Consider the following 27,583-nt stretch of genomic DNA (forward strand, 5'->3'; position numbering starts at 1 on the left):
CTTAAAAACATTGCCCTTTAGCTAGTACGGATTCAGACTATCTTGTTTCTTGCGCTGCCACCCTGCTGATTATTGAAAAGGCAACACTTGTGACTGTTTTGCTGGCAAATAAAAGACTGTTTCTTATGAACATGCTAATGGTTGTACAACGTCAGCATCTGGCAAGCATTTGTCAAAAAAAGAGTCATGGATCTCTCTTTCCTTTGTGCTGTCACATGTTTAGAAACTTCCTCAAGGTTCTTGAAATAATTTTGTTCATTTGTACCGATGTCTAAGCCAGTGACGGTGTCGCTGACATACTGAAGGATCTTAAAGTCCTCATGTTAGTGAAGCGTGGCTTTCTATACAGCTATTCTCAATTTTAAACTTCTGTTTTGGGGGTTTTAGCATGGGGAGGGGACATGTCTGTGACTCTGCTTTCTTTCACAGCTACACAAGAGGCAGCCATGGCTTATCTTCTGTTACAAGACAGACCAGGCTGCAGAGGGAAATGCTGTGACATCCCCCCTAGTCCTGGCATAATGATAAAGACAAAGCCCCTCTGATTTATCAGAGACGTCTGGAAGCTTTTTCCTGTGGACATCTGAAAACTGTCAGTGTCAGAGCCCTTCTCCATGAACACCCCCCTCCCCCCCATTACATCAATTGGCATCTTTTGATTTAAGCCATACTGTGTACTAAAGCCAGAGCAGAGTGATGTGTGTGGGCTTGAGGAAAAATTCTATTATCACGAGTGACTTTGTGTAGCCTGAGTCTGCAGTTGAGTGTTTTCCTCGTCACAAAACATAGTGTGATTGTTGGTAGTATTCATAGAATGCTGTGTGTGAACAAATTGCTTCTAAATTCTACTTTCTGTCACATTCGTCTCAAAAGATGTGGAAGTAAATTAGAATAAAACATTTCACACTAAAATCAACAGGTATACCAGGGATTTTTATAAACCTGAGTCCACCCTGTGGTGTTATTTGTCACCCTTGCATCACACTTATTGTATCATCTTGTAGACAAGTGTGTCTCTATGCTGTAATTTATGGACAGAATTGCCCTCATTATGACTCACATTAACATATGGGCTCATACATTACTGTGGCAACAAGCCTGGATGCCAAAGCATGCTGCTCTGTACTTGTGTGCCCTGTAGGTGATATTATATGTTGTACATGCATACAATCTCCACTGATTGCCCATGTGGACATGAAGGAGGAGACACCTCTGTCTTCAGCACTGAGGCTAATCCGTAGCAAATCTCTGCAGTGTTTCACATCCAGGGTCCAGCCGAGCCTGCTCCCCTTCCCTCAGTGGGAGACGAGGCATTTGTCACCATGCACCTCACTGTGGTGTTGATAAGGACCGTCTGGCTGTGGGAGCTCGGAACATATGGTTTCAGTGAAGATATAGAGTGGTTCATCTAGTGGGAGGGGTAGCTGTGTCTGGGATGCGTCGTCCCTCAGTGTGAAAATGTTTAAGAAGAGACTGGTAATGAGGTGGCTACAGAATAGACTCATTCATTCACTTATTTTGTGATGATTAGTGAAGTTTTCACCATTTGTATGCACGTTTTGTGACTTATTCATGTTCCCAGGGACAGGAATAGAGATGGCGTGGGGTGAAACAGCAAAAGGCCAAGAAAAGGGAACTTTCTAGACAATATTATGTGGACATTATGGCCCCATTTCCTCCTGGTCATACAGTTCAGTTCAGGTTGATATGCTACGCAATTATTTCCGTTGTTGAGAACGGTATTAAAGCTTGACCACGTGGCAACCGGTAGTGACGTCAGCACGAAGCATTAAGATTGGTGATTTGACCGCCGCCATTTTGAGTTTTTCATTCAGACTTCACCTGAAACCAATCTCCTATTGGATGATACCAGCTCTCAATCACACAGGTGTCCACTTAGATGTGGCATGGTCCACTTTTCATAAGTGCTCTTTGAGCTCAACACACTGCACACACGGAGCGGGGTGTACCAATCCAGACTGCGCCATGGCGAACTGAACTGCACTGTACGCCATGCTGGAAATGAGGCACATGTCATGTTATCAGTTAAATACCGTATATAAGTCGAGAATATTTTTTTTTTAGCTTTCTTTTCACCTGGTGGCACCTGATGGTTTTTCCCCACTCTCATTAGGATTGTTTCTACACGTCCATGGCGAAGTGGTGGCTCGTTGTTGACCGCCCACATCATTCTGCGTTGCCTTATCATTGATTTATTTTCCACCTCCCTTTGTGTTCTTCCTCAAACCCCCTGGATCTTTAAGCCCCGTGCAGCATTGCTTATCAATCTCAATGATTACAGTGACACACAAAGAGATGCTTATCCAGACTTTTGCATCTTGGCCATTGTGCATGTCACTCATCCCCTGGCAATTACCAGTTTCCAACAAGCTCATCCAATGTGCTAGAGGGAAGCATGTAGGGGTGGTGGGAGGAGCAGAGGTGAGAAGGGGGTTGGGGGTGTGAAAGGAGGGATTACAGGATTCATTTGCTCAGTGCTATCATAGCCCATCTCTGAAATCTGTTGTCTTTTTGAGTGGAGGTGGAAGTGGTCTCTTTTAAAAAAAGATGATTCCATTCTCAATTCAAGGTTTATGCTGATAACTGCTCTTTCCATGCTTTTGTTACAGTGGGATCATGTGTTTGTGTCTAAATTGATCATTTCATAGTGATATAGATTAGTGCTTTTCTTCAGACCAATGCTTTGTTGTTTTAATCCAGGCAACTGGATTTTCCCCGCCATGACGTCTATAATGTTATGATATCTATGACAGGGATATGGTCATACCCAGTAGTCTCACAGGATTTTCCCTTTAAACCATAGAAATTGGCGTTTTCCATTTCAAAAAGCTGCTGGAGTTTTTGACCACACTGACCCATGTATGTCACGGTGAATCCTGGTCAGTTAGGACAACAGGAGAATTGTGTTGCCAGTAAGTCAGCATCTGACTTTTCTTTTTCACCCTGAGAAGCGAGTGACAGAGAGAAACGGGTGACCGGGAAGGTCTCGTCAGTGCTGCAGGATAATAGGAAACATCTGGAAGTGTTGCCCTCTGTGGCCCTTGCCTTAGGCCACACACGAGTTAAGGTTACACGCGTCTAATGCCATTATGTGTTTGTGTGGATGAATTGTATTGTGTTTTGGTGTGTGATGCACTACATGGCTTCTTTTTTTCTTCTTCTTTTTTTTATATATGTCCCCTGGAGTCACTGTTGACAAGCCAAAGCAAACAGGACGACAAGAACACATACTCACAAACACACCAGACGCTGTGCCCGACCTGTGCCCTAGTAGACAGACATGCAGGAAACCAGACTTTAGCTTCCTCTGCAAACTTGAGCCCTGCGCACTGTGTACCGTGTACCCCTTTCCTTTCTTTCTTTTTTTCTGCTTCCATCTTTCCTTTCCTCTCGCCTTGGTGGGAAACACCAGCATCAAGTTTCTCTAGGCAAGGGGGGGTATAAATAGCTTCAGATTCTAACCCTCATCACGGCCACAGCGCCGGTGGTTTCAGCACACTGCAACCTCAGCCCTGCTTAAGTCATACAAACATAGACACACACACCCAAAAGCAGGTAGAACAGTTACAAAAGCAGACAGCTGGTGTTTTCAGTGTACTTTTTCCTGTTACTTGCTTTATACAGTTGACTCAAAGCAATTGGATCCTCCCATTCAATCGGTCTACGTGCTACATGTTATCGTCCATAACCAGAATAATGGTGGGACTGCTGAGTGGCAAGCAGATCACCTTGTGGTCGAGCTGATCAGCTTCCTGTGATCACAGTGTTCCTGTAAAAGAGAGGTTGCTTCTCAGAGAAACTGCCCGGAATTAAAAAAAACAAAAGATGTTAAAACACAGAACCTACAGGCATTGTTTTTTTTTGTTAACTGTAGGCCACAGTAATGTTTGCATACTAAGATACAAAGCTCTATACACATCAGTGCATGAAGCACTGACCTGTCTTCCATGCACACATGTTAGTGTTTTAAGTTGCCACTGTGCACGCTCGTGCATCTCGTTTCGGACAACTGGTACTACGCAGTGTGACTACTGTGACAGGCTAATTCATTGCATTGCCGGCCGTTGCATACGTGGGGTTCAGGGGGTCAGTGAAAGTTTCCATCACAACATTAGTGTCTTTATTAGTCACATGTGTTTGATAAGCCTTTTTTTTAAGGCACAGGACTGCAGCAGGAATTTTGAGAATTCAAGTTAACAAGTCTAAACTACTGTAACACCCGGAGGCATGATGTCAACCCCCAATCCCCTCCCACTACTGGAGATGTTTGTGGATTATTATGAATCAGCATAGGCATAAAAGCGTTTTTACATGGGCATGTGTGGTAGAGATGGAGGATTTTGGAGCTTGGTTGAAATGACCTTTTGGTGTTTTTTGTTTTTTTTTAATATGTCTTTTAGTGGTTACACATTTAAAAAGTGAATCCGTTTGTGCGCGTCATGTGGAATCTGTGGTTTGTGTGGAAGCAATGATGAGTCATGAATTTGTAATCATTCGAGCATGATGTCAGCTTACTGATTTCCCTGTGTCGGATATCAGACCATGTAATAGCAAGAACCTTGCCCAGGAGACTTTTCAGATGCACTGTTTGAGACATTTTTTATGACTAGAGCAAACATCCAATAATACGACACCGTAGCTGTGTGTGAAAACCTCCTGTGAAGTGCGTTTCAACGGACTGATATATGATACAATGGGTGACCTGGCCTGAATTGAAAAAGCCATGGCAACATAAGCTCTCTAATGTCCCTTCAGAGATCATGACCTGAACAGAGTTGGGACAAATACTTTCTCAGGGCGGATGGTGGGTGCAGTAGCTGTGTAATATGTTTTTTTATATATATATATATATATATATATATATAAACTATAGATGTGAGAATGAATTGGGATGAATACCTCCAGAATGCCTTGGTATAGTCTCTCCCCTCAGGGCTTCCTGTTTGGTGTCCGTACTGTGGCTGCAGGCTTACAATGTTTGTTTGCTTTGCCAAATACGACCAGATGTGTGTGGCTTCTTTTTCAGGGATTAGAGGTCATTTTACTGATAGACAACTGCACAAAACAAAAACAATGACAGCTATTTAACACATTTACACACAGCGTTTTGAGTTTAGAGGATGTGGCAAAGATGTTTGATGATATAAGGGTCGGGTTAGAGGTTTTGCTGGATCAGGGTGCGTCAGAGTAAATGTCTGGCCGGCATGTTAGCTGTCCGGCCAGGAAGCTGTTCACATGACACAATGGGACAAAGAGTGTCACACACACACACACACACACACACACACACACACACACTGCACCCTAAGTCGGTCCCTTGTTGGTCGTTGCTCCTTGATACACAGTTTTACAGATGTAATATAAAGAAGTAATGTTATTTTCTCCTGCAAATAAAATTGCTGACCAGACACCCATGTAAGATAATGTCCATGGGTTGGATGTTGTTGCTATGACTCATGCTTTAATTTTCCTTTAGTTAATCCTTACTTCTTTGGTCCATTACTTTAATCTGAAGGCTCAGGTCCAGACTTAATATCAACCAGTTCCTGACAAATGTATCAGAGATCAATGTGTGACACCTGGAGTGAGTGGTGGGGATGTAACAGTGGTGGGAAGACAGAGCACTGCTGGGATATCTCTTTACCTATCACAAATTCAAACACAAAACACGCAACCTCCTATGTCGTTATATCAGTTCATGACAGCTGCCGATGAATGATTGACTCTGGTTTCTGAAAGCCTTTTATTTAGTTGACAAATACTTTTTAATCTAATAAAATACTATTCAGTGATAATCAAATGACAAGCAAGGCACATCATTAACTGAACTTTCATTTCACTGTGTTTACAGATTTGTCTTTAGATTCATCTGTGGAGTCATTTAAGTTAAAGCATCTCAAAAAGCACCATTTTCAGAGGTGGAAACCAAAATGAGTGTTCGCTGCATGTGTAATGAGAAGTCGAATGAATGTAGGTCAGTTGCATCAGTGGCAGTGGAGTTACAGAAAGACTTTCACTGACAGAAAGGGCTTTAACTAGCTGCTTGTGTGTCTGTCTGTCCCTCACATATTGCCCTCTATCAAGTCTGTACATTGTGTTTGTCTGCATTTACATTATGTTAAGTCATTTTATTGTCAGGCAGTTATCAGCATATTATCATTGAAAGTTAAGAGAAAACAATCAGAGACATTAATTTGGTTATTGCACAACGAGAGACCATCAGGAGAAAAGATAATAAGCGCTAGGTAAGTACAAGAAAGAAAGTTCAGGAGAGTGCTTTAGACAGTTTAGGGTTAGTCGGTTAGTGGTGTGAAGAGATTTTAGAGAAAAGGTGCATTTGGGAGCTTGTTCCACCATCTGTGAATCACAAATGAGTAAAGTCTGATTGCTTTGTGTGCAGAGAGGACAGAACCAGAACACAAGAAGTGTTCGTTGAAGGAACGCAGTGGTCGGCAGGGAGCAGAAGTGCAAGTTCAAAGCAGCAGATGCTCTCTATGATCTTCCACTGAAATGACTATCAAGATCTTATCACCACCATTTTCTCTCAATCTGTGCTCGATGACACTGTTGCTGTCTGCCCAGCTCAATGGCAGTGGTGACAAGTTAAGTTTGGTTTTGCTTGGTTATGTCACATTCTACTGTATGGACACAATCACTTTGTGCACAGGTATACGAGACACTGAGATCAGCTGTGATTTGACCTTGCTGTAGCTCCAGGCTTTTGGTCTCTTGGACGCTCTGCAGGTCTCAGATGGCTCACTCAACACTATGCTCACTACACTCTCATCCAGCCTGTGATCCAGCCTCCGTACGTCTGTCGGCACCAAAGAAACACACGTCCAAATGTCCAGATGGCCTCTGCAATCTGGTCTATGATGTTATCTTCAGATCACCACATGTCACCCCTCAACAGCTACACTACTTGGAAAAAAAGACACACAGACAAAACTGCATTGAATGACAGAAGCGGTAGAGAGATTAGGTGATGATTGAGGCAAGATGAAAGCTAAACATTTCCTGTGTAAGCCATTTAGTCCTGAATATATAAATGGACATGTCAGATGGAGATAAACTCAATTTAACAAGTTTACACTCTTGCTTCACAAGCTATTTCCAGTCCCATTGTCGCAGGGGGAGTATGTGAGAACGAGCATCGCAAGCGTCTCTGTCATTTCCCCCGATGGATATGTAATGAGGGACAGAATTCAGAGTGAGGCTATAAATGTGAGACAGAAGCTGCTTTACAACATGAAAAAGTTGAGATATCAAAATGATATTTATAGCACATCAATTACATGCAGCCACTGTGAAAGAGGGAGCGTCTCGCAAAAGTAGTAGGTGAAATTTCCACCCTTCATTTTAAATACTTCACGCCAATTTAGAAAAATGATCATGCTTTGAAATGACGATTCTTTCATCCTTTGCGCAGTTGAAAGCAAAGTTTGAGCTGAAATTATACAGGCATGCATATGTGTATCGCTTTTTTATGTGCACATTTGTGCACGTGTTGATCATGTGCTGTAGCTTTTCATTAATCAACAGAATTGGTGTAGACTTGATGAGTAGGCAGTCTTAAACAGGAAGTCCCCGTCTGTCTGTCCTCTATGGTTGAGGCACTGTCTTCGCCGATGTAGTTTGTAGGTTCCGCCCATGTGAGCAGCCCGAAAAGCCTTGCATTTTAAAGTTCTTCTATGTGGAAGTGAGTGAGAAGGGTTGGAAAAAACTGGACAAGACTCAAAGAAGACTTTGTGTGATGGTGATTGGCTCTGCCAAAAGGGGGTTCTCTTGGAAGACAGCAAGGGGACTGGTTGAAGGGTGAATGGAGAGCAGGGGGAGTTTTTAGAGGGTTAGTGAGAGATGTGAATTACAGCTTGAGAAAGAAAGGAGTTTGCTGAAGTTTACTAGGGGTCCCACATTGAGGCAACGTCATGGGTCATTCTCTGGCTCTGCTGCACTCAAGCCACAAAAAGGGGATTTCTTCATTTATTTATTTAATTTCATGCCATGTCGACCCCAAAATGGCCCCATCCCCTCTCCAAAACTGCCCCAATCCCTTTTATGGCCGGCTACCCAAATCCTCTCACCAAAAAGAGAGATCCTTAATAGATGCATTGTTTTTTTTTAGCTTGTTGTTGTTGGATGAGGAGAAGAAGAGTGTTTGGTGCTGGTGACCCGATGACTTGCATAGAAAAGTCCTGAATCTGTGGATCTGTGATTGTGTTCGAGGACTGTCTCAGTAGGTGTGGGAACCGAAGCAAATTGAAAGGAGGCTCTCAGGGCTTGCTGGAAAAACCTTGACAAGTGTTCATGCTTGTTCTTGATATATGGAGTCTCTTGTGAGACATCTGAATTGAGTGAGATGGCTCAGCATTGTTGCTGAATGCTGATGGTAGCCACTGGCTAACAGGAAAAATAGCCCAGTTTTGTCCCAATTAAAACCCACTCTATTTTCTATGTGCAGAAGCTATGAGATAAATCAGTGAAAGAAATCTATTTTGATTAGTTTGAAATCAAAGTAATGGTTTGTCTGAACTGCTGTGAAAGGTAGTGACACTTTGACATGTCAGTGATGCCTCTAGATCCTATTGTGTAATACTGTAGATGTCCTTTATTTTAGGTTAGTAATACTTCCTCTGCATGTCTCTTTACAACATATTAGAAAGAGCCTTCATTAAAATGCAGCGCAGTGGAATACCATCATTGCTCCCAAACTGCCAGTCAAGCTGCCATGTGATCGTGTTCTCACAGACGTTCATTTTCCCATTAATCCATGTTTAATAAGGACGACCTTTGCCGAAGTTAAACAGACAAATTAAAAGGATATTCTGCTCCTCACTGCTTGACCCTTGAGGCAACATCCTCTGTTAGCAGTGTGACGGCAGCATGGACCCTGACTGTACATCTGACATAATCCCATGTTGCAAGGTGATGATTATGACATTCTCTTACTTCTCTCTTGTTATTTCCCTGCTGGTTTTTTTTTATTATCGTAATGATACCTGCCAGGGTTTCTCATGTTTGGGATTTTTCCATTATTCACATTTGAACCATGTTAAGAAATGGTAAATGAACCCACACGTTTAAGGACATGTGATCCTTACAGTTGTGTGGGTTTGTGCTTTTGTGCATTCTCCTCCTCTCAATTAAATGTGTTCTGGACCAGAGTGAGGACTTTGACCCACAGAAAGTGAAGCAAATGTTAGGTCAAATTACATTGTTTTTGTCTTTGCTCCAGGTAGAACACTGGAGAGACAGACGTTACGGCAGCAGGCCTCTTACTTGCTGTTCAGTGGAGCAAACGCTGAGCCCACACCAGCATATGGTCCATCTGTAGTTCACACCTAACTGTCTGGCCCCTCTTCGCTCTGATAAATCCCAAACCTGGTCTTACCCTTGGCTGTGTGCTCGTATGAGAGGATGCCGTGTGTTCTGACACAAGACAAGGTTAAAGGTGCTAAACAAGGTGATTGTGCTGTCTGGTGGGACAGGCGATGATGGACGTTGGGTCAGACATTTCCTTTTCAGATTAGTAGTAAAAGTGTAAATGAAGAAAACAAAAAGAGTTATACATATGCAGTTGACAACAATAAAAAGCAGATCTGTCACTGGTTGTATTATAACTCTTGGTACCGTAAAATGAAAACAGCATAGGCTCGTTACAGTGTGGCTGTCGGGGCCACAGAGTTAAAGGCTAAAGTCTACCATTTAAACGACTTCCAAGTGTGGAGAGCACAATGTGATTTGTTTGTTTGCTTCAGTTTGGCTGCACACTACTACCACACTTAACTTAGAACACAGTCGAGTTAGTGGCTAGTCAAACATCTTCAGCTCTTCCTGTTCACAAAAGCCACACTTCCTGTCCAGAATTGACACTGGTGCTTTTGTGTGCAGTGACACTGCTTCACTCTGCAGACTGTTTATTTTCCTTCCCCGCCGAGTTGAACCACTGCCTATCTGCTCAAAAAGAAACACAATTCTTGTCAATGATTTAGGTGTCTAAGAAAGTGTTGGCTTTTGTTGTGTGATTGCTGCGGTTTCACTTCCCATTTTCATGCCACACTCGGACGCAGAAGGAGAGAAGTGTGTACTTTTTCTGTTGCAGTTTTTTTTTCCAAAATTATGTTGAGTTTTTCTTGCACACAAATGGTTGCAATAGTCAGTGACTCAGCTCGGTGGGATCTCACAAACTGGTCACATGACCCCCTCACGTGGCATGTTTACAGCTGTTTTGGAAATTGCTTTCAGAGCATGTTCACAGTCAGTGTCTTAAGTAAAGCCCCTGGCTATGTCTTTTCTCATTTATTTGGGAAGCAGAGAGATGTCTGCTTTGACATACAATCCTTTAAAATGAGAAAATTGAATTATTATGTTAGTCCTACTAATACCAGACTCTTGTACTACTATTGTCATACTGACATGCCCAGATAATGCAACTGGGAGTCCAATTACTACTGCATGTATACATTAGTTTGGGTTGCATTGAGCAAGTTCATGCTCTACCGCTTCAAAGAATTCCATATATTAATGTTCATGGATGGTAGCAAGTTGGTCGGTGATTTAATCATCAACTGGAAACACGTCACAGTAACATGCTCAAGTGAGGCAATATCTCCACCCAGCATAGCGGAGGTGGACATACTTATATTATTATAATGTTCATATATCGATTCTCTGCTAGGGTTAGTCTGTGAATGAAAATGTAATTATGCACTCATAACATAACTGTGTAAACTGTCTGCGTTATCTAATGTCCTCTCATATCACAGAAAAGGCCTTTTGTAATTTTTACACTTATTGGTATTTGTTCTGTCGTTCTTTTCTAAATGATCGCAAAACCATTCAGCACAAAACCATGTTCTTTGCATAATTTGCACAATGGAGGAAAAAGGTCCCACTGTGAGAGTTCCTTTAACGGCGCAGTTCTTCAAACTGCACATGCTGCAACGGGGGTTTTCACACGTGGGTAAGTTCACCGAACCCTTTGGTCAATCTGAAAAATCTGTCGATAATTCAAGTGTGAAAAACACCCTTGTTCCACAGTTTGTAAGTGAAGGCGTTGCATGAGGTGTGGAGTTTTTTGATAAAGCAAATATGCTTATATATATCGCATGTGCGTGTGTTTCTGAGAAATAAGGTTGGGTTTAGAACTGTATACTACACTTTAAAATAGAGCTGTCAACCTGTTAAATCTCTCACCCCCTTTTCGTCCTGAAGGAAAACTCTTTGACTGCATATATGGTGATGGTGTTTCATCTGTTTGGCCTCCGCTGTAAACAGACTGTTCAAACATATTATGCTTTAGTCTACCCATGTACACACAATTAACAAACTGCTTGGTGGATTTCTCAGGTCATGCACTTGGAAAGCAAAGAGACCCAACCTAGAAATTGAAATAACAGGTAAAGGCTGAGTAAGTAGGAAATGCATCTGAGGAAGAATTGAGCAACAGATAGAACATCAGCTCATCCACGGAGGAAGCTTGCAAGCGTTTAGGGGCTAGGGGTCTCATTGCAGTTTTGAGTGTTTTACATTGTTGTATCATATCTCTTTTTGTGCATGTAAGCGGTTTGTTAAGTTACAAAGGCTGAAGTGCCCCAGGATTTCTCCTGTTCTAAAGAAAACGTCTTCTGAACAGACTTCAGACGCCTGAATTTCTGGCTTTTTTTCTTTAAATCTTATTTTCTTCTTTATTTTTACCAAGTAACAAGTCATATACTTTCCTTCATGACATTTTTACACAGTTTAAGAAAAGTATAATACATAGTCATTATAATAATTTTTTTTGGGATATCAACTGGTTAAAAATAAAGTATTTTTTTCCTCAGGTGCTACAATCTAAAGCTCAAAAACAAGCTGCTGAAAGTAAAATCAGACTGAGCTTCTTCAGTGTGTAACATAGACGTTGTTGTGAGGATGACGGGAAGCAGAGGCTGTCGGCATGAGACAGGACTATGAGGATAAGAAGAAACTTTTTAGTCTGTGCTTCTTGGCGTGTTCAGCCACGGAGGTGGGTTGTGACTTAACCTACTCCACAGGTGCTCACCTACCCTAACCCAGCAGAGCTTTCTGAAAGGACGACTCAAAGTCAATCTACCATCCATCCACTGCTGTCTAGGAGCCTGTCTTTGCTATCCTTCACCCTTCTCTCTGTCAGTTGTAACATGAAGCGCGTCACTCTTTGTGCGGCGTGGGAATGTAGCCACAGACACAGAAACGCAGAGAGAGGCATGTGGAGCTGATGGGCTTAATCAGCATTGTGTCTAACTAATTTGGCAGTGGTTTGAATGTAACATATGTTCATTTATATTTAAAAGTTAAGCACCTCCATTGGTCTGGCAGCGCTGACACTATTGTTACCATGGCTACAGAGGTGTTTACAGCTCACCAGGAATCCTCTGAGTAAGGAGTGTGACATTTGTGACACTGATGCTAAGTGGCTGACCAATCATTAAAGAGAGGTTCAGTTGACCAATCACAGTGGACTAAGCTCTGGTTTGGTTGGCCGGCCAAGAGCCAATGCAAATGCAAAGCATTTCATACAGAGGCTGCCAAATCAGGATGAGTCATGATTAAAATACTTCAAGATTATAAAGTTTTCCTCAATTATATGGCTTTTAATTGATAACTTGTCAGCTCAGCAAGCCATTTGGTCCGTGTCATTTTAGATAGTTTATACTCTACTATTTTTTTTTACCTTAAACTCTATAAAAGTGTGGTGGACGTCACTGTCTTAACTATACTGAAACATCACCTGTGTTACTCTGCACTAGCAGATTAGTGGTAGCCTGATGGGTTTGTCACTGTCGTGTCCTGTGGGATTGCATCGTGTGCAGTTTTCCCCAAAGGCTCATTGCATCTGTGGCGGGAGCCCATCATGTGCAACATGTGTGCCGGGCTCTGTGCAGCAGCTGAGCCCCTTCTGTGCAATCTGACTCATTATGATGAGTGGAGGGATATATAAAAAAAAATGATATGTGTCTATTATTAACACTGATAGATGTCATTACTATTTTTAGGTACTAGAGAGTAACGAGGCATCATGTGCACACAATTGAATATGAGATGCTTGGGTCAACCTGTGCTAGACAAGCTACAGTGTATAGAGTTGTATCTAACGGGATCTACAATCCATATCTTTCTGGGAGTGAGCTTTTAAAAATACACTTTGGTCTCCATCACAGCCGCGGCGGTGAGTAACTTTCACGATTTCACACAAACGCAGAACGACTGACCACTCACTTTTCGCTGCTTATTATTCATCATACATTTAGAAATATTCATCAAAATCCGATCTTCCACTTAAACATGATTACACGCCCTTGCCTCGCCCGTGACGTCGTGCTGATGTCAGAAAAGAGGCAGAAAGGTCACGGACACATGAAAGTAAACGAGGACCATCGACCGTATCCCGCTTCCTCTCAGCAGCATGTTGATTAACAAGTAATGAGCACCGACTACTGCGTCCAGTGGGCAGAGTAGGGTTACAGCGTTTGTTGTGACAGTTGTTTGTTAGTCATTGTGGACTTCTTTTTGTGTTTCCAATAACAACAGGCTTAGCCACATACTGTGGAAAGGATGACACATTCAATATTCATCTCATATCTTAATGACAGCACATGTTCACGGTGCTCAGAGGTATTGCCCTCCCTATGCAAATGATGCATGAATTGTAATGAGGGTTATGTGAGGGTACAGTCACATCTGCTTCTTTCTCCCTCTGCTATCCAAACCACAGTGGGAGATATTGTTTCACTGTTATTGTCGCATTTTGTTCACGCTGCCAAATTATAAAGACTTAACAGAAGTCACATGTAGGTGTGACGTACACACCGATGTACCAGCGGTATATTACTGATTTTAATCGATTCATTGGTTATTAAACGATTTACTTACTTAGTTGTCTGTGATTTTGATAATCAAGTGTTTTTTGTTTTAATAATTAAATCAAGGTCTGGCGTCTTTGCTTCATATCCAAGAAATCATCCTAAATCAACCAACTTTTAAAGTAATTTTAAAGGAAGACATTTAATAGCATCATCATATCAAGGTTGGGGAACATTTTTAACCTTTTCTGACATTTTATTGACTAATTGATTTATCAAAAAATGAATTGACAGATTTATTGATTTTGAAAGTTACTGTTATTTGCAGCCCTATATTGTAGTGAAGCTTCTTTGAGCACAAATAGAATGTATTGTTAATATTTTTGTTTGTATTTTGTATCAAATCAAATCAAATCAAATCACTTTTATTGTCATTAAGCTGTACATACAACAAGTAGTGCAACAAAAAGAGAGAGCGTTTCCCAGGGATCCAAAGATTTAAATATTTAAATACACGATTGAATACATGATTGAATTTGTGAATATTAAAATGAAGATGTATTTGGTGCCCCTGCCACAAAAGAACAGTGACGACAACTACATGAGTACAACTTAAACTGTACGACTAACAAAGCACTGCCGTGTTTGCTCTCGACCAAAGTATTATTTTAAACATCTGTATTGGCAAACATAGAATCCAGCACACTGTCTTGCTCACACACGGATAAAACAAACAAAGAATACTGCATGATGTCTTATTTCTAGTAAACAAAGAATCATGTGCACATGTGAATCCTCCCAGAATTTCACAGCTGTTGCATTATTCATCACATGGAATCTCCGGAAGCTGCTTGTGTGTATTTGTAACCCATTGACTTGTAATAGAGGTTACAGACATGGGCTCTGTGGAAGAAGTAAAAAAAATCTGATTTGAGTCCCTATAACTGTATCTGTAGTGAGACTGACAGACGTGGCTGTTTTCTTGGCAGAATTTCACCTTGATTGGTCATTAGAATAAAAAAAAGGTCAAGAGGAATATGCTGAATATGAGAAAAAAGCACGCCAGACTCTAGGCTGCACTTAGTCTAATTATGATGCTTGGTATTCTTAGCAAAAAATCAGATGTCAACATCCTTCCAATTACACCTATCACACCTGTTTTTTGGGGGCCATTTCCTGTCACTGATTTTCACCAGGTTCTCAAAAAAAACCAGTTAGAGTCCAGACGATAAAACCCCTCAGTTTGAGTAAAGTCAGGCATGTTTGGTGTGCATGCCCAGTTTATGCTCTGTTATGTCTTCTACTCTGAAGCCAGCGTCTTAGTCATGATGGTGGACAGAGAAAGTGCCCAGTTTTTTTTTTCTGCAAATAAACCTGTGGGCTTTGTGATGGAACAATAAAGACAGCCAATACAACCCTGAGTGAGAATGAGGCGAGACCTGGACTGAAAGGACCTCTTTGTTGCTCCCTCCTACCATCCTCCTGCTGATCCCCCCGTCACCACATCTGTGTGACACATTGTGTGAATCCTGCCTGGATGGTAGCAGTCAAATATGTTAATAGGGATATATATATATATATCTATATATATATTTTTTTTACTTCACTCTCTATATTCTATATTCTACATTGTCCCTTCCCCTTCATTGTTTGGATCCCTCTCCCCAGTTGCTCGCTCCAGCACCCATCCACCCTCCCTGCCTCCCCTCATCGGAAAGCGACTGAGGAAAAGCCTTGTTTCCTGCCTCCTTTCGTCTCCTCTGCAAGGGAGCAGCAATCTCTCGCACGAGTGACTGCTCCAGTGTAGACACGGTACAAGTTACCATATGGGAGATTTAATTAGTGTATGCCCCAAGCACAATCGGCTACACTCCCAAAACCAGTTGAGAACACGACAGCTACTGCTTCTCTTTAATACTGGTCTTAATTAGGGAGGTTGAACCTGGACCTTTGCTTTCTGGTTTAGCGACAACCTACGCAGACGCTAGTGAAAAAAAATTATTGTGTCCGGTCCCTGAGGAAATGATATGATTTGCCTGATTGCTGTTTGGCTGGAGTCTATCTTTAGAGCAAATGTGTCATTAGAAATGTCAGTCTTTCATTAGAGGCAAGCGATTCACAGTACTGTAATCCATGTACCCGGCTTGAGAGGCTTGAGAGCAGCCCAGTGTCTTTTCCTCTATGATGGAGCAGTTGACTTAAATTACAAATGTATTTCTTCATTCTCGGGTGACAGTAGTCATGCAGATTATTGTGGATGAATCAGAATTTAGTGTTAACAGTTGTCACTTGTAGAAAAGTTTTAAAACTGACTATATTTTATTTTCTACCTGTGGCTTAGTTAACACACATACAGTGAACAAATTTAAGTGCAGTCTTTTAAAGTATTTTAAATGAAACGTGGTTGAAATCCTGTTTCTGTTCCTCAAACTCAGGCTACATGTTAGCACAGAGGGTGACGACGTTTGTGCAAAGAGACATTGCTGCAATCATTTCTCAAATGTGAGGGTTTTTTTTTATGCCGTGACAAAGCCCCCAAAAATAAATCCCTCCTGACAGAGTTAATCTCTATTTTACAGGAGATAAAGGCTTAAAAATATTTTAAAGATGAAGCAAGAAGCTACAAGCAACAGGTTGTATGTGTTCGAATCATGGTGCTGCGTGTTTCATTATTGTAGATTTGATGTCGCAGGAGTAAATAATGTTAGAGGGTAGAATGACGTCTTAACCTCCATTTTTTAATTATGATTGAACACGCTACATTTTTTTTTTACTTCATAACTCTTTCATCCATGTGGCAAACTGTCAATTTTCAAACTCAAAGCACCGAAACACAGACAGAACAGCTGGAGCCTGTCTGATGAGGGAGGCTTCAGGAGTCTCTCCTCCTCTATGTGTTTTCTTTTCGTGATGGTATTTGAGTCTGTAGATGAGACAGACAGTCAGACTGAGGTTGGAAGAGCCAGTGGGACAGTGTGATAGACTGAGAAATGGGGAAGACGGAATGAAAAGAAACTGTTTGCAGATTCACTTCCCTTCTCTTTGCCACTTGACATTCTTTTTTTTCTGTTTTTTTGGATTTATTCTGACTGACAGGCATAAACACACACACATGAACACAAAGGTTCGTGCAGCTGCATTGACTGCATTGATTTCCACTCATTTGGTCAGCCCAAACAAGGCATTACCTTAGCTTTAACCATAACCACTTAAAGGAATACTTCACTGGTTTGCATTTCGCTTTGTATTACTAGAATAGGTGTAGTGTTTTTGGAAGATTTTGTTTCCCAACCTCAGTTTCCACTGAGTTGAGAAGCAAAGATGGTGGACACATTTTACATTCTGGGAATGAGGTCCCGTCCCCCTACGGGATTAGCGTTGCAGTTTCAAGCCTCGGACCAAGTGTCACTGGTGGGCACGTTACAAAAAAAAGAATGAAGATATTTCTCGACTCAGGGGAAACTGAGGTTGGGAAGCACAATTTTTCAAAAATAGCCCTACCCCTATGCTAGTAATACAAAACTAAATGTAAATCGGTATTCCTTTAATGCTGAACCTCAATCTTAGTCCTGAACTTATCCAGTTCTCAAGAAATTCGTTTTGTTCTAATTTGGACCAGGTTTTGGTCTAGGACTAGGTCAGTTTTTGTGTCAGAAAAGGTCCTGAAGGGGTAACAAATACAAGAACACACACACACACACACAACACTCAACTTGACATGGGCCTGTTACGGTTGTCCTTGTTGCAGTGGTGTGTGGAGACGCTGCATCAATGAAGCAGTTATTCGGCAGAAGTCTTACAGCTGAATGCTCAGGTGTTTTTGCCTCCATTACACAACGTCCCCCCCAGTGAGATTTAAGTGTCACAACACAGTGAAAAAAAAAAAAAACCCAAACGTAATCGACTTCTGTGGTACCGTAGGGACAGTGAAACGACTGTGACATGTCATGTTGCGCCATGAAAGGCAATTTTCTGTGACATATCTGAGCATCCACGTGACTCTGTCGCGTGTTCACAGTCGTCTCCTGCGTAGTGATGTGACAGAATATCTGTGTGTTGTATCAGTCTGTTTCCTCAAACCAAAACAGTACGTATACACACTGCATTTAAAACAATCGTCAGAGGGAACCCGCACTTCCGCTTCCACACACACAGGTTTTTGTGTTTCAGAACCTGTCTGGTTGTTATCTTGTTAAATGGATGCTGTGCTTGCGATGCTGCACGATGTGGTAAAAACAAATATCACATTACTTTTCATTCTGATAGCTATAATGATTGCGATATGATTAATAATTGGAGACTTTTTTTTATCAACAAGCAAAAACACTCTCAACTGAAGAGCAAGATTTTTTTTGTTTGTTGAATTTCTGTATCATTGCACAATTTTATCATTATGCTGTTTGTCACATTTCATCTTTGTCGAATGATTGCAGCGTCTTTCAACATGGATGTGTCACTGTTGATATTGGTATTCTGATTATGTTTGTACCAAGACGTACACAAAATGTTTCACGTCCAATAATATCTGTATTAACAGCAAAGTCTCGTGCTGCTTTTTAAAAACTGCTCTGTGTCTTTTTTCCTCTACAGGCATTTTTGCACCGAATCAGACAAACTGCAGATGACCAGCAGTGTTTGTCACCTGAACACGTCAAGGTATGACTGGCTCTAGAAAACCTTTTTTCTACAAGCAAAATACAAAAGTCAAATTGTAAAAAACAATGAATTTGTGATCATTTTTTTCTCCATCTGTTTGGTCACTTCCTCGCTCTTTTCCTCCTCGTCCTTCCACTCTGCCTCTTAATCGCTTCCTTCCTCTTTGTCCCCTCCCTTTACATCATCCCTCTGTTTATAGATTCTGTTTTCAAATATTGAGGACATCCTGGAGTTGCACAAAGAAGTGTTGTCTGCTGTGGAGGCCAGTCTGCAGCCCGAACCTCATCCCCAGCATGCGCTGGGAAACGTATTCCTCCAGTTTGTAAGTGCATGACACAAACACACACACACACACAGAGCAGCAGAGAGTCACACGCATACTCAGGCACATGGACACACATGTGGATGACTGCGTGAGTTCCCCTTCCATGCAATACCCCACGCGGACAAACTCTTGTGACTCTGTGAGGGTCAGCCGTGACCACAGATGCAGGAGAACCGTGCAGAGCCTGTGGTGAAAATACCCCTAATTCTCCCTTTCTTACATAAACTCCCCTCCCATCTCCTGAGCTCCTCATTCTCTCTCTCTCTCTCTCGCTCTCTCTCTCTCTCTCATTCACACACACACACACAGGTTTGTACAGCTATCCCTTTAATCACTCATACCACCAGCGCCCCTTTGCTTTCCCTCCTTTCCCAAACAGGCCTGCATCCTGTCAGGAAAAGACTCTCTTTCCTCCGTCCCTCATCATCAGTCTGTGAAAGTGACTGTCTCTGCGATCTCCTCTTCTTTTACTACTCCATCCCTCCATCCAACTATACTAACCCCCCACCACCACCCCCACACACCCCCACACCCTCCACCTCCCCTTCCAGCTCCTCCGCTCCCCTCTGTTTGAACTCATTTGGCCTCAGGGACGAAACAAAGAAGGGTCTGTGTCCGGGGAGGAAGAGATGGTGTGTCACTGAGTGAAGGGACAATGCTTCTGCTGGTAGCACTCAATCTTAAGCTCGCTCTCTGTCTCTCTTTGATAAAGCATCTTTAATAGTTTTATTTAGCTAAGGCACAAAACAGCTCAGACAAGGTATAGCCTCCGGAATAGGGTTGGAGGAGAACTTCAAATGCTCTCACTGCTTTCGCCCCTTAAACACATTTTTGCCCTGTGACAAATTTAGTTTATTTTTCCATCACAAAATCACGTACTCGTTAATATTCCACTCACCTCCATCTTCTGATGTGAATGACTTTCAGTCACATCTGGGCATTGCTGTTGAACTGGCTCATCGAATCGTACCTTCACACTTGCACAGGGCGTCATGGTCACTCAGTTTGGCAGGCCAAAGTGTCAGAGTGGAGAATTGATTTAAGGAGCTTGACATGGTTGTTTTTTTTTTCCCCATCACTCTGTGACCAGACTATACAGATGATTGTGAAGCTGCAGGTAAAAATTATTATTATATTTAGTTTTCTTTGCCAATAGTAATGTATATTTGAAAACAGAGACTATTTATTATATATAAAGGTATAAATACTTGCATATAATCGGTGCTCCTATGTTTTAGGGTTATGGCTGGGTGATATGGCTAACATGATTTCACAAAACATTTAAAAATACTTATCTGTTGTGCGTCTCAAAGTGTGTTGGCACAGTGCATGATCAGGCATCCCATAAAATAGACCAAAACAATTATTTTTATCTCCCTAAAACACATGAACTGCATAGCTAAAGTCTGATACAGTTTATTTTCTCTGTGACATTGACCCACATTGCTTCCCAACAGAATAGAATTTGTTGGAGTTCTTGAATGAATTAAACAAACAAGAATGTAATGTGTTCATATAACGTGACATTAAGCAGATCCAGTCTAGCTGTGTTTGTTTACCCGTGCTTCCAGTCACCATGCTGGCTTCAGCCTTATATTTACTATAGAGATGTTTGAGTGATGATGACCCCCCCATCGGCCGCTCAAAATGTTAAACGATTGCATTTTTGAAGCAATCCAAGCATAAACCATTGTATTTGCTTTTCATTCTCTTACTTTGCATTTGGTGTTCATGTCACTGTGTTTGTGTGTGTCTTTGTGTTGAGATATTGAGCTCACCCTCCCAAACACACACACACACACACACACACACACACCACCTTTGTTACTGCATATCCATTACACTTCCCTCTCCTTTCCATGACCTTTGTCTCCTTCAACACTGGCAACTCTCATTCAGTTGGTTGGATGTGTCTGGCACCCTCCAGCCACAGCCCTTGACCTCGCACAGAGGTCAAAACCATGACTGGGATTTGATTAACCTCCGGCATTATTCCACTAGACTGTCTGCCACTCACAGTTAGGGAAGAAAAATGGGAAGATTCATTGCTATTCAAAGTCAGATCTGGCCAAGATGGCCCAAGAGGCTGCAAGTGTAAAAAAAAAAAAAAAGAAAAGTGCACCAGTCCTTGTATTTTAAATGTCCATTGGTTGGGCTGATATTTGCCATTTGGGTGATTATTGTTATTAACTGGCCTGTTGTTATACATCGTATACTTGTTTTTGCTCTTAGGAACATAATGATTGTTTTTCATCCAGAAGTAATTTTATAGTAAATTGGTTTTGATGACTTCTTTCATGTGTCCAATATTTAGACACAAAATTCTAATTGTAGGGACAAGCAACCAAGAATTTGCATATTATTTGTCATTATTAAACTGAAAAATCTGCATCCTATATTAGCCATCAATCTGTAATGATTTCTAAACTTTGTATGGGCCGTAGAAAAACCCACTTGGGTTGGACTCTAGTTATTTCCTTGACTGACTTTTGAATTCTTTGTAAGCATTATACAGATGCTTCTTATCTGTATTTATGAATGTAGAGCTTTTTTTTAGGTTAACCAAATAATAATTATCATCCTAACCTAAGGTAAACTTTGAGAAAGTGTCAGCAAACACACACGGATGTGCTTATGATTATTCCAACTTGGCAAAAGGTGAAAAAGTGACTCGTGCTAGAGGAGAAATCAGAGAGACATCAATATTTGCTCTATTTCTCAAAGTGTATACGCGTGCACTGTGTGAGGAGCAACAGTCATGTCATTATGCACTTTTCTGAACTGCACCCATTATGCGTTGACTCTCTCTCGCTCTGTGTTTGATACTACCCTCTCATCAAGCCTCCGGAATAACATTCCAATGACGAGGAATTCAAATAAAGACTTGTGTTTATCAAAAGGACAACCCACGTCTTGAGTTATTCTGGGTACAACTGGTGTCTTTCAGTCTCTAGGAATAGTCTTAATCTTTAAAAAATTGACCATGTGGTAATTCAGGGTCCATATTTAGGTCCCACTTCTAAGCCACTTGAATGCTCCACCTGAATTGACAGTGTGCCTGTTGTCACCTTGGATTGGACTTCAGTTGTATAAAGAATCGTGTGAGCTGAAGGGTTTGATTCTGGATCCGCGACTGTGAGATGAAATGGTTATTTCACTTTGTGCTGCTGAAATGCACCATATGCAGGAGCATGCAAATTTAAACAGATACTCCGCAGCTACATGTCCTCTATATGATCCCCACTGCTACTGTGTTAAATGTTGTTATTTCTTTAATGCTTACACCAATCGCTTCAACAGTTTAGGGGAAAAACCTTTAAGAGAAATCAGCAAGTAAATTGTTTTTGTCGTGATTATTTGGACACAAGTCATCCTGTTTACTTCTAGATTTCACAGACTTAACATGTTCGGTGTAGTCATAGCTACTGTAGACTTGTTGCCTGGTTCCTTCATTTGATGGAGCTGGTGAGGGATATTAGTTTTCCCCCGATTTAACCCTATAGGATATTCCGTTCATAACATGAAGATTTGCTTTAAATGCATTTTTAAATGTGTTTCTCACAAGAAGAATAGCATGTTTACATTATAATGTATAAGGATGTTTTGTAGTCTATAAGAAAGGGATTGTAAATTGTATTAATTATAGTTTAAATGATTTTATATTGAGCAGAGAGATCCAGAAACACTGGGATAACTCTGCATAGTATGGGTGGAATAGATTTCTTTTGCCTCACCAGGCTGTCTCAAATACTTTATTCTTTTTTATTTGTACATATAATTAAGTAGACTTAAGTGAAACATGCACATTTACAATTCCCCCTTGTGCTCCCCTCCTTTATCTGTGTAGTGTACTAACTCGCTTTGACAGTGTCTGGGGTTACTCACCATATGCCGGCCCAGCTGTTGCTCCCAGTGGCGCTTTGGACTGGAATCCTCTGCCAAACGTGGCTTTGGGTGTGTTTGTGTTCCTGTCGGTCTGTGTGGTTAAGAAAATGTGGCCTCCATTTACACTGACTGTACTCCTCACTTGTGTTTCACGTCGACATATATGAGATTATCAGCTCGTGGTCAGCAGAATGGGACTGATCAGAGACACCGAGTTTCTATAAAAAGACCTGTATAGGCTTAGTTTGGCTGCTTCAGTCACCACTGCTTGGTTGCCATGTAAAACAGTCACACACACACAAACACAAACTTATTTTTATATCTTAGTGAAGACCTGTCGTTGACATAATGTATTCCCTCGCCCCTTGCTCTAACACACACACACACACACACATATATATCATGCTGTACTGTTTATGTGTGTGCCAGCATGCTGGCCTGGTAACATGTATTTTAGTTGATGTCACACGTTGCCATTTTATTGACCCCACATTATCCAAAGATGCTGTCAAGACATTTTGGGTGTTATCGTTCTGCGCTACTGAACATTGATTACTCCTTTTCTGCTTTTTTTTTGGTAAAGCCAGTTTCAAGTGCAAGGCCTGCATGTAAGGGCTGCTGTGTTTTCAGTTGAAAGTGGTGTCCGTGCACCTGCAGTTTTGGATTTCACTCACCTGGCTGTTTCAGATGACAGTTTCAGTTTCTGGTCCTCAGGCTTAGCCCCACTCTGCACATGGTTTCACATCCCCTATTAGTGCATTAGAGGCCGTGCATATACAACAGGCTTCGATATGCTTCAGGGTGTATATTCAACTGCAGCTGTGATATTGTATTTACATTGTTGTCTACGGCATTCTGCATGAATAATGCATTTCAAGCTGCAATTTATTTATTTATCGCCTCAGGTGCCGTGTTACATATTGTAAAGACGGCTAAATGGCAGCTTGACAAAGCCTTGTGCATTAGTTGTAGTGGTGTTAAGCAGGGTTGGTGCAGTGTGATGCTCTCACCCAGAAGTGAAAAGTGCTCCATGTTGGTATGACATTGTCACTTTTTCCACTGTGATGTACGCCACACTTGAAAAGAGAAGTGTGAAAAATTATGTTTATATAATTGTGGAATTGTGTTTATATAGCTTGTTTGAATGGACTTCATTCATTTCTGTCAGCAATTACTGAATTTGAAGTTGTCCAACCTTTTCCTCAGTGAATACAGGTTGTGTTAACTAATAGCTCTTGCTTCTAATTCTAATACAAACCGTAGAGCTGCCATTATCCTTCAAAGGAATCTCATTACACTGCAGTAATTGAAGTCCTTTTTTCCCCATTCTCTGGTGGTAAATGTTTTCTCTTCTGTTTTGCAGAGGAAGAGTTTCTCAGTGTATGGCGAGTACTGCAGTAACCACGAAAAGGCTTTGCGGCTCCTCATGGAGTTAAACAAGATCCCCAACATCAGGACGTACCTGCTGGTAAGAAGCCACAGCTTTCCTCCTCCTTCCGCCATGCTTCTCTCCCCTTTTCTTTGCACTCCATCTCTCAGGCATTTTTATGGAGAATTTTGATGAGCTTCCTTCCTCTTCTCGCTATGACTCTAACTTCTCCATTCTCAATGCTAGATAAAACCATCATATTTTCATTAGTTTGTGTCACATGAGTCTTACAGCTTGTTTTCCTCAGTTGTGGTTGGACTAATGCCTGTCCACATAAGCCATTCACCTTCCTTTGCTCCTGTTATTCTTCCACTCGTGTTCTCCTTTGTCCAGCATGTCTTTCCTCCGGTGAGACACTCTGGTATTTATTTTTCTGTTGTTTATCCCTGCTGTAAGCCTTTCCTTCCATCATTACACCTGTATTTCCATGTTAACACTTGGATAAAGGGCACAAACCGTAACAAGGTCACAGGGACCTTCCTGTCCTGACAGGATGTAACCGCCATCAGGGTCACTTTTGTGTCACACTTGTAGTGTTTCTGCAACCAGCTGCTTCCGTGTTTTGACACCCAAAGCTTCGGGCCATGGACAATGAAATTAAAATGGCGAAGGGGCCTTTGAACAGGGTCCTAACAATGAAATCATCGGCAGATCCTGGGCCAGCCAGCTGTGGAGTGTTGGCAGCCTACTTGGGATTGGCCATGAGATCTGAGGTTGTCGCTGCCTGATGGTTTGCTTCCATGGCTTTATTCGGACCCACGCGACTGGAAACAGTGGGCTCAGTGTTGCTGTGTGCTTTGGCTTTTTGCTTCTCCTGGCCCAGCCATGCAGCACCAAATTGGTTCAGTCTTATGACACATTAATGTGCCCAGAATAAAATCACTACACAACATCTGGTTACGGATTGAAGGAGTTGTCAGGCCTGCTCTGACCAAAATCAAATATTGCACAAACCCTTGTGTTTTGTGTAGCAACCATGAACAAAAAAAAGCCAAGATTGACTCTCAAATTTCCCAAAACACCCAAAGCATTATCTATTTAAGATTTGCTGACAAGGGTAAATATTTAATATATTTTCTTTTAAGAAATCAGAACAAATTCTTGTTGTAACGACTGAAATCCACTGTCACTGGAATTGATGCCTGTGTATTCTGATTGTCTGTGTTTAAATCCAGTGGATTTTTTCCCCCTTGATTAAACACTTAATTGACTCACATATTCATGTAGAAACCAAGTGTTAATTCCCTTTGAACGTAAAAGCTAAAACGAGGTCAGCATATAGAGCAGAGGGAATTCTGTCTGCAGGCGGATTACAAATAAGCACAAGATAATAGAGAGAGGAAGCGGAAAACGCAGGCAGAGCTTGGGGTGTGTAGGAGAAAAGGAAGGGGCGATGTCTACGGAGTATGTGAAATTTAAAAGTACAATTTTTTGCCTTTATCTCGACCAAAAATGCCCAACACTCCCACCCCACCATCGCCTCTATTTCGGTGTAAACTTGAAAGGAATTGCCATATGATCGTAATGTTCTCTGCTGATCTCCTGCTTTGTTTCCCACCGGAGAACACTCGAGTGTTTTATCTGCATGGCTGCTTTTGATCTTTCATCCCATTCAGTGAGCTCATAACACACTGACAGCCTGCATTCCTGCAAAATTCAAGGCGTAGAGAAACCAAGACTGTAACTGTAACACCCCACTTCTGAAGGAACCCCCAAACACACACACACACACACACACACACTTTCAGCTGGTTCTAGTGGGTTGCTTTTAAAAACTGGACTCCTCTGGGTAGCAAGCAGGATTTTCTCAGTAATCCCATTAAAACATTGATATTTAGGAGGTTTGTTTCAGCAGCACACTAGAAATATAGTACAGTATGGTATATTACAGTATTATATTTTATATATATATTATTTTGTTATGTAAGTGTGATGATAGATCGATGGGTGAATAGTTTGGTGTGGAGAATATATCCATTCACAAGCAGCATTGTAGATATAACATAGAGTTCTAACAGAGCAGAAAGTACAATTTTTATTAATCCAAACAATAAAAATTATATTATAAAAACAAATTATAGAATTGCCAAGTCTATTGCAGCTGTCATGGTTTGCATGGTTTATTCACTGAGGTCACAGACGCCCAATAAATCATTCACTCTTCGTCTACTGCTTTATCCTCCACATGATGTAGATAAATCATAAAATAAATCAAAGGTAAAAGAAGCGGCAGTAGATCTATATAGAGACAAAATGAAGAACTCAGTGCTCCATAATTACATATAGTCTTCAGTTTGCATACAGGTTTATAAATTTAAAAGACCTCAAACGTCTCTTCCACAAGAACAGTGTCCGATCATTGTTCCACACCTGGACCTGTGCAGTGGACTGTGACTGAATGGAAATCACAACAATACTCAATTAGAGTCTGTTTGTGACTGAAAATAGCCAAGAGACAGATGATGATGAAAACCACTGAACATGCTCCCATATTGTTTTTTTTGCCCACACAAACAGTCCTGTATCTGAAATGTTTTTAAAGGTTTGATGTGGAAAGGTTTTTATATTCACTGAAAACCAGGACCCGACGAATAATTCTTTTATTCTTTCCCATAACTCAACACAGCATGACAAACATTTGCCTTCTGTGGTAATCCATGTGCTAGCAGCAAGTATGAACTCCCAGACTCTTTGTTTTGTTTCTCAGTTTTCTCAATATTCATTTGGCATTTCAAACCTGCAGGGTTAGTAAATGTTGGGGATGTAAGTAAATATCGCGTCTTTGAAGCACTGTTTCGATATGCAAATATTATTGCGAGTGGTTTTCTGGTTGTGCGTTGTATTTAAAGCCTCTGACCACTAGTTGCCTGCTCCTTCCACTCCTCTCACTAGACAGAGAATTGATAATTATGTCTTGTGTGTCTCTTCTTCTTCAGCACTGTATGTTACTCGGAGGAAAGAAAAGCACAGAGATACCCCTGGAGGGATACCTTCTCACTCCCATTCAGAGGATCTGCAAGTATCCTCTGCTGCTAAAGGTAGCCTAACATCAGCCAGCTTCACTTTATTTAGAAAAGTAATTGTTTTAGTTGCCTAACAGCAGGAACATGTTTTTCCCAACACAGGAACTGCTGAAGAGGACCCCCAAAAAACATGCAGACTATCCAGCTGTGGAAGAGGCTCTGCAGGCCATGAAGGCGGTGTGCTCCAATATCAATGAGACCAAGAGGCAGATGGAGAAACTGGAGGCTCTGGAACAACTGCAGTCCCACATTGAGGGCTGGGAGGTGAGAGCAAGGACGATGTCAGGGTGTCACTAGTTACTAATAAGAGACAAGGGTTAATACCGTGCCATTTAAAGAGAAAAAACGAGAGGAAAATGATAACACACCGACAACATTTCATTTAAGTACCCTGAAATGCAAAACAAGCATCCTTAAATCA

The 27,583-nt window shown here is 41.4% G+C and overlaps 1 protein-coding gene across 2 annotated transcripts in view; it reads left to right on the forward strand.

The window, feature by feature from the left end:
- prex1 (phosphatidylinositol-3,4,5-trisphosphate-dependent Rac exchange factor 1) overlaps nucleotides 1-27,583 on the forward strand; it is a 75,716-nt gene that overhangs the window by 1,402 nt on the left and 46,731 nt on the right. For both annotated transcript variants that reach the window (XM_044038191.1, XM_044038192.1), the window contains exons 2-6: nucleotides 18,435-18,500; nucleotides 18,700-18,822; nucleotides 24,074-24,178; nucleotides 27,076-27,177; nucleotides 27,265-27,426. In XM_044038191.1, the coding sequence (XP_043894126.1) occupies nucleotides 18,435-18,500; nucleotides 18,700-18,822; nucleotides 24,074-24,178; nucleotides 27,076-27,177; nucleotides 27,265-27,426 (558 nt within the window). The remainder of the gene's footprint in view (nucleotides 1-18,434; nucleotides 18,501-18,699; nucleotides 18,823-24,073; nucleotides 24,179-27,075; nucleotides 27,178-27,264; nucleotides 27,427-27,583) is intronic.

This window comes from Solea senegalensis, linkage group LG11 (assembly GCF_019176455.1).
Source record: "Solea senegalensis isolate Sse05_10M linkage group LG11, IFAPA_SoseM_1, whole genome shotgun sequence".
Lineage (NCBI taxonomy): Eukaryota > Metazoa > Chordata > Actinopteri > Pleuronectiformes > Soleidae > Solea > Solea senegalensis.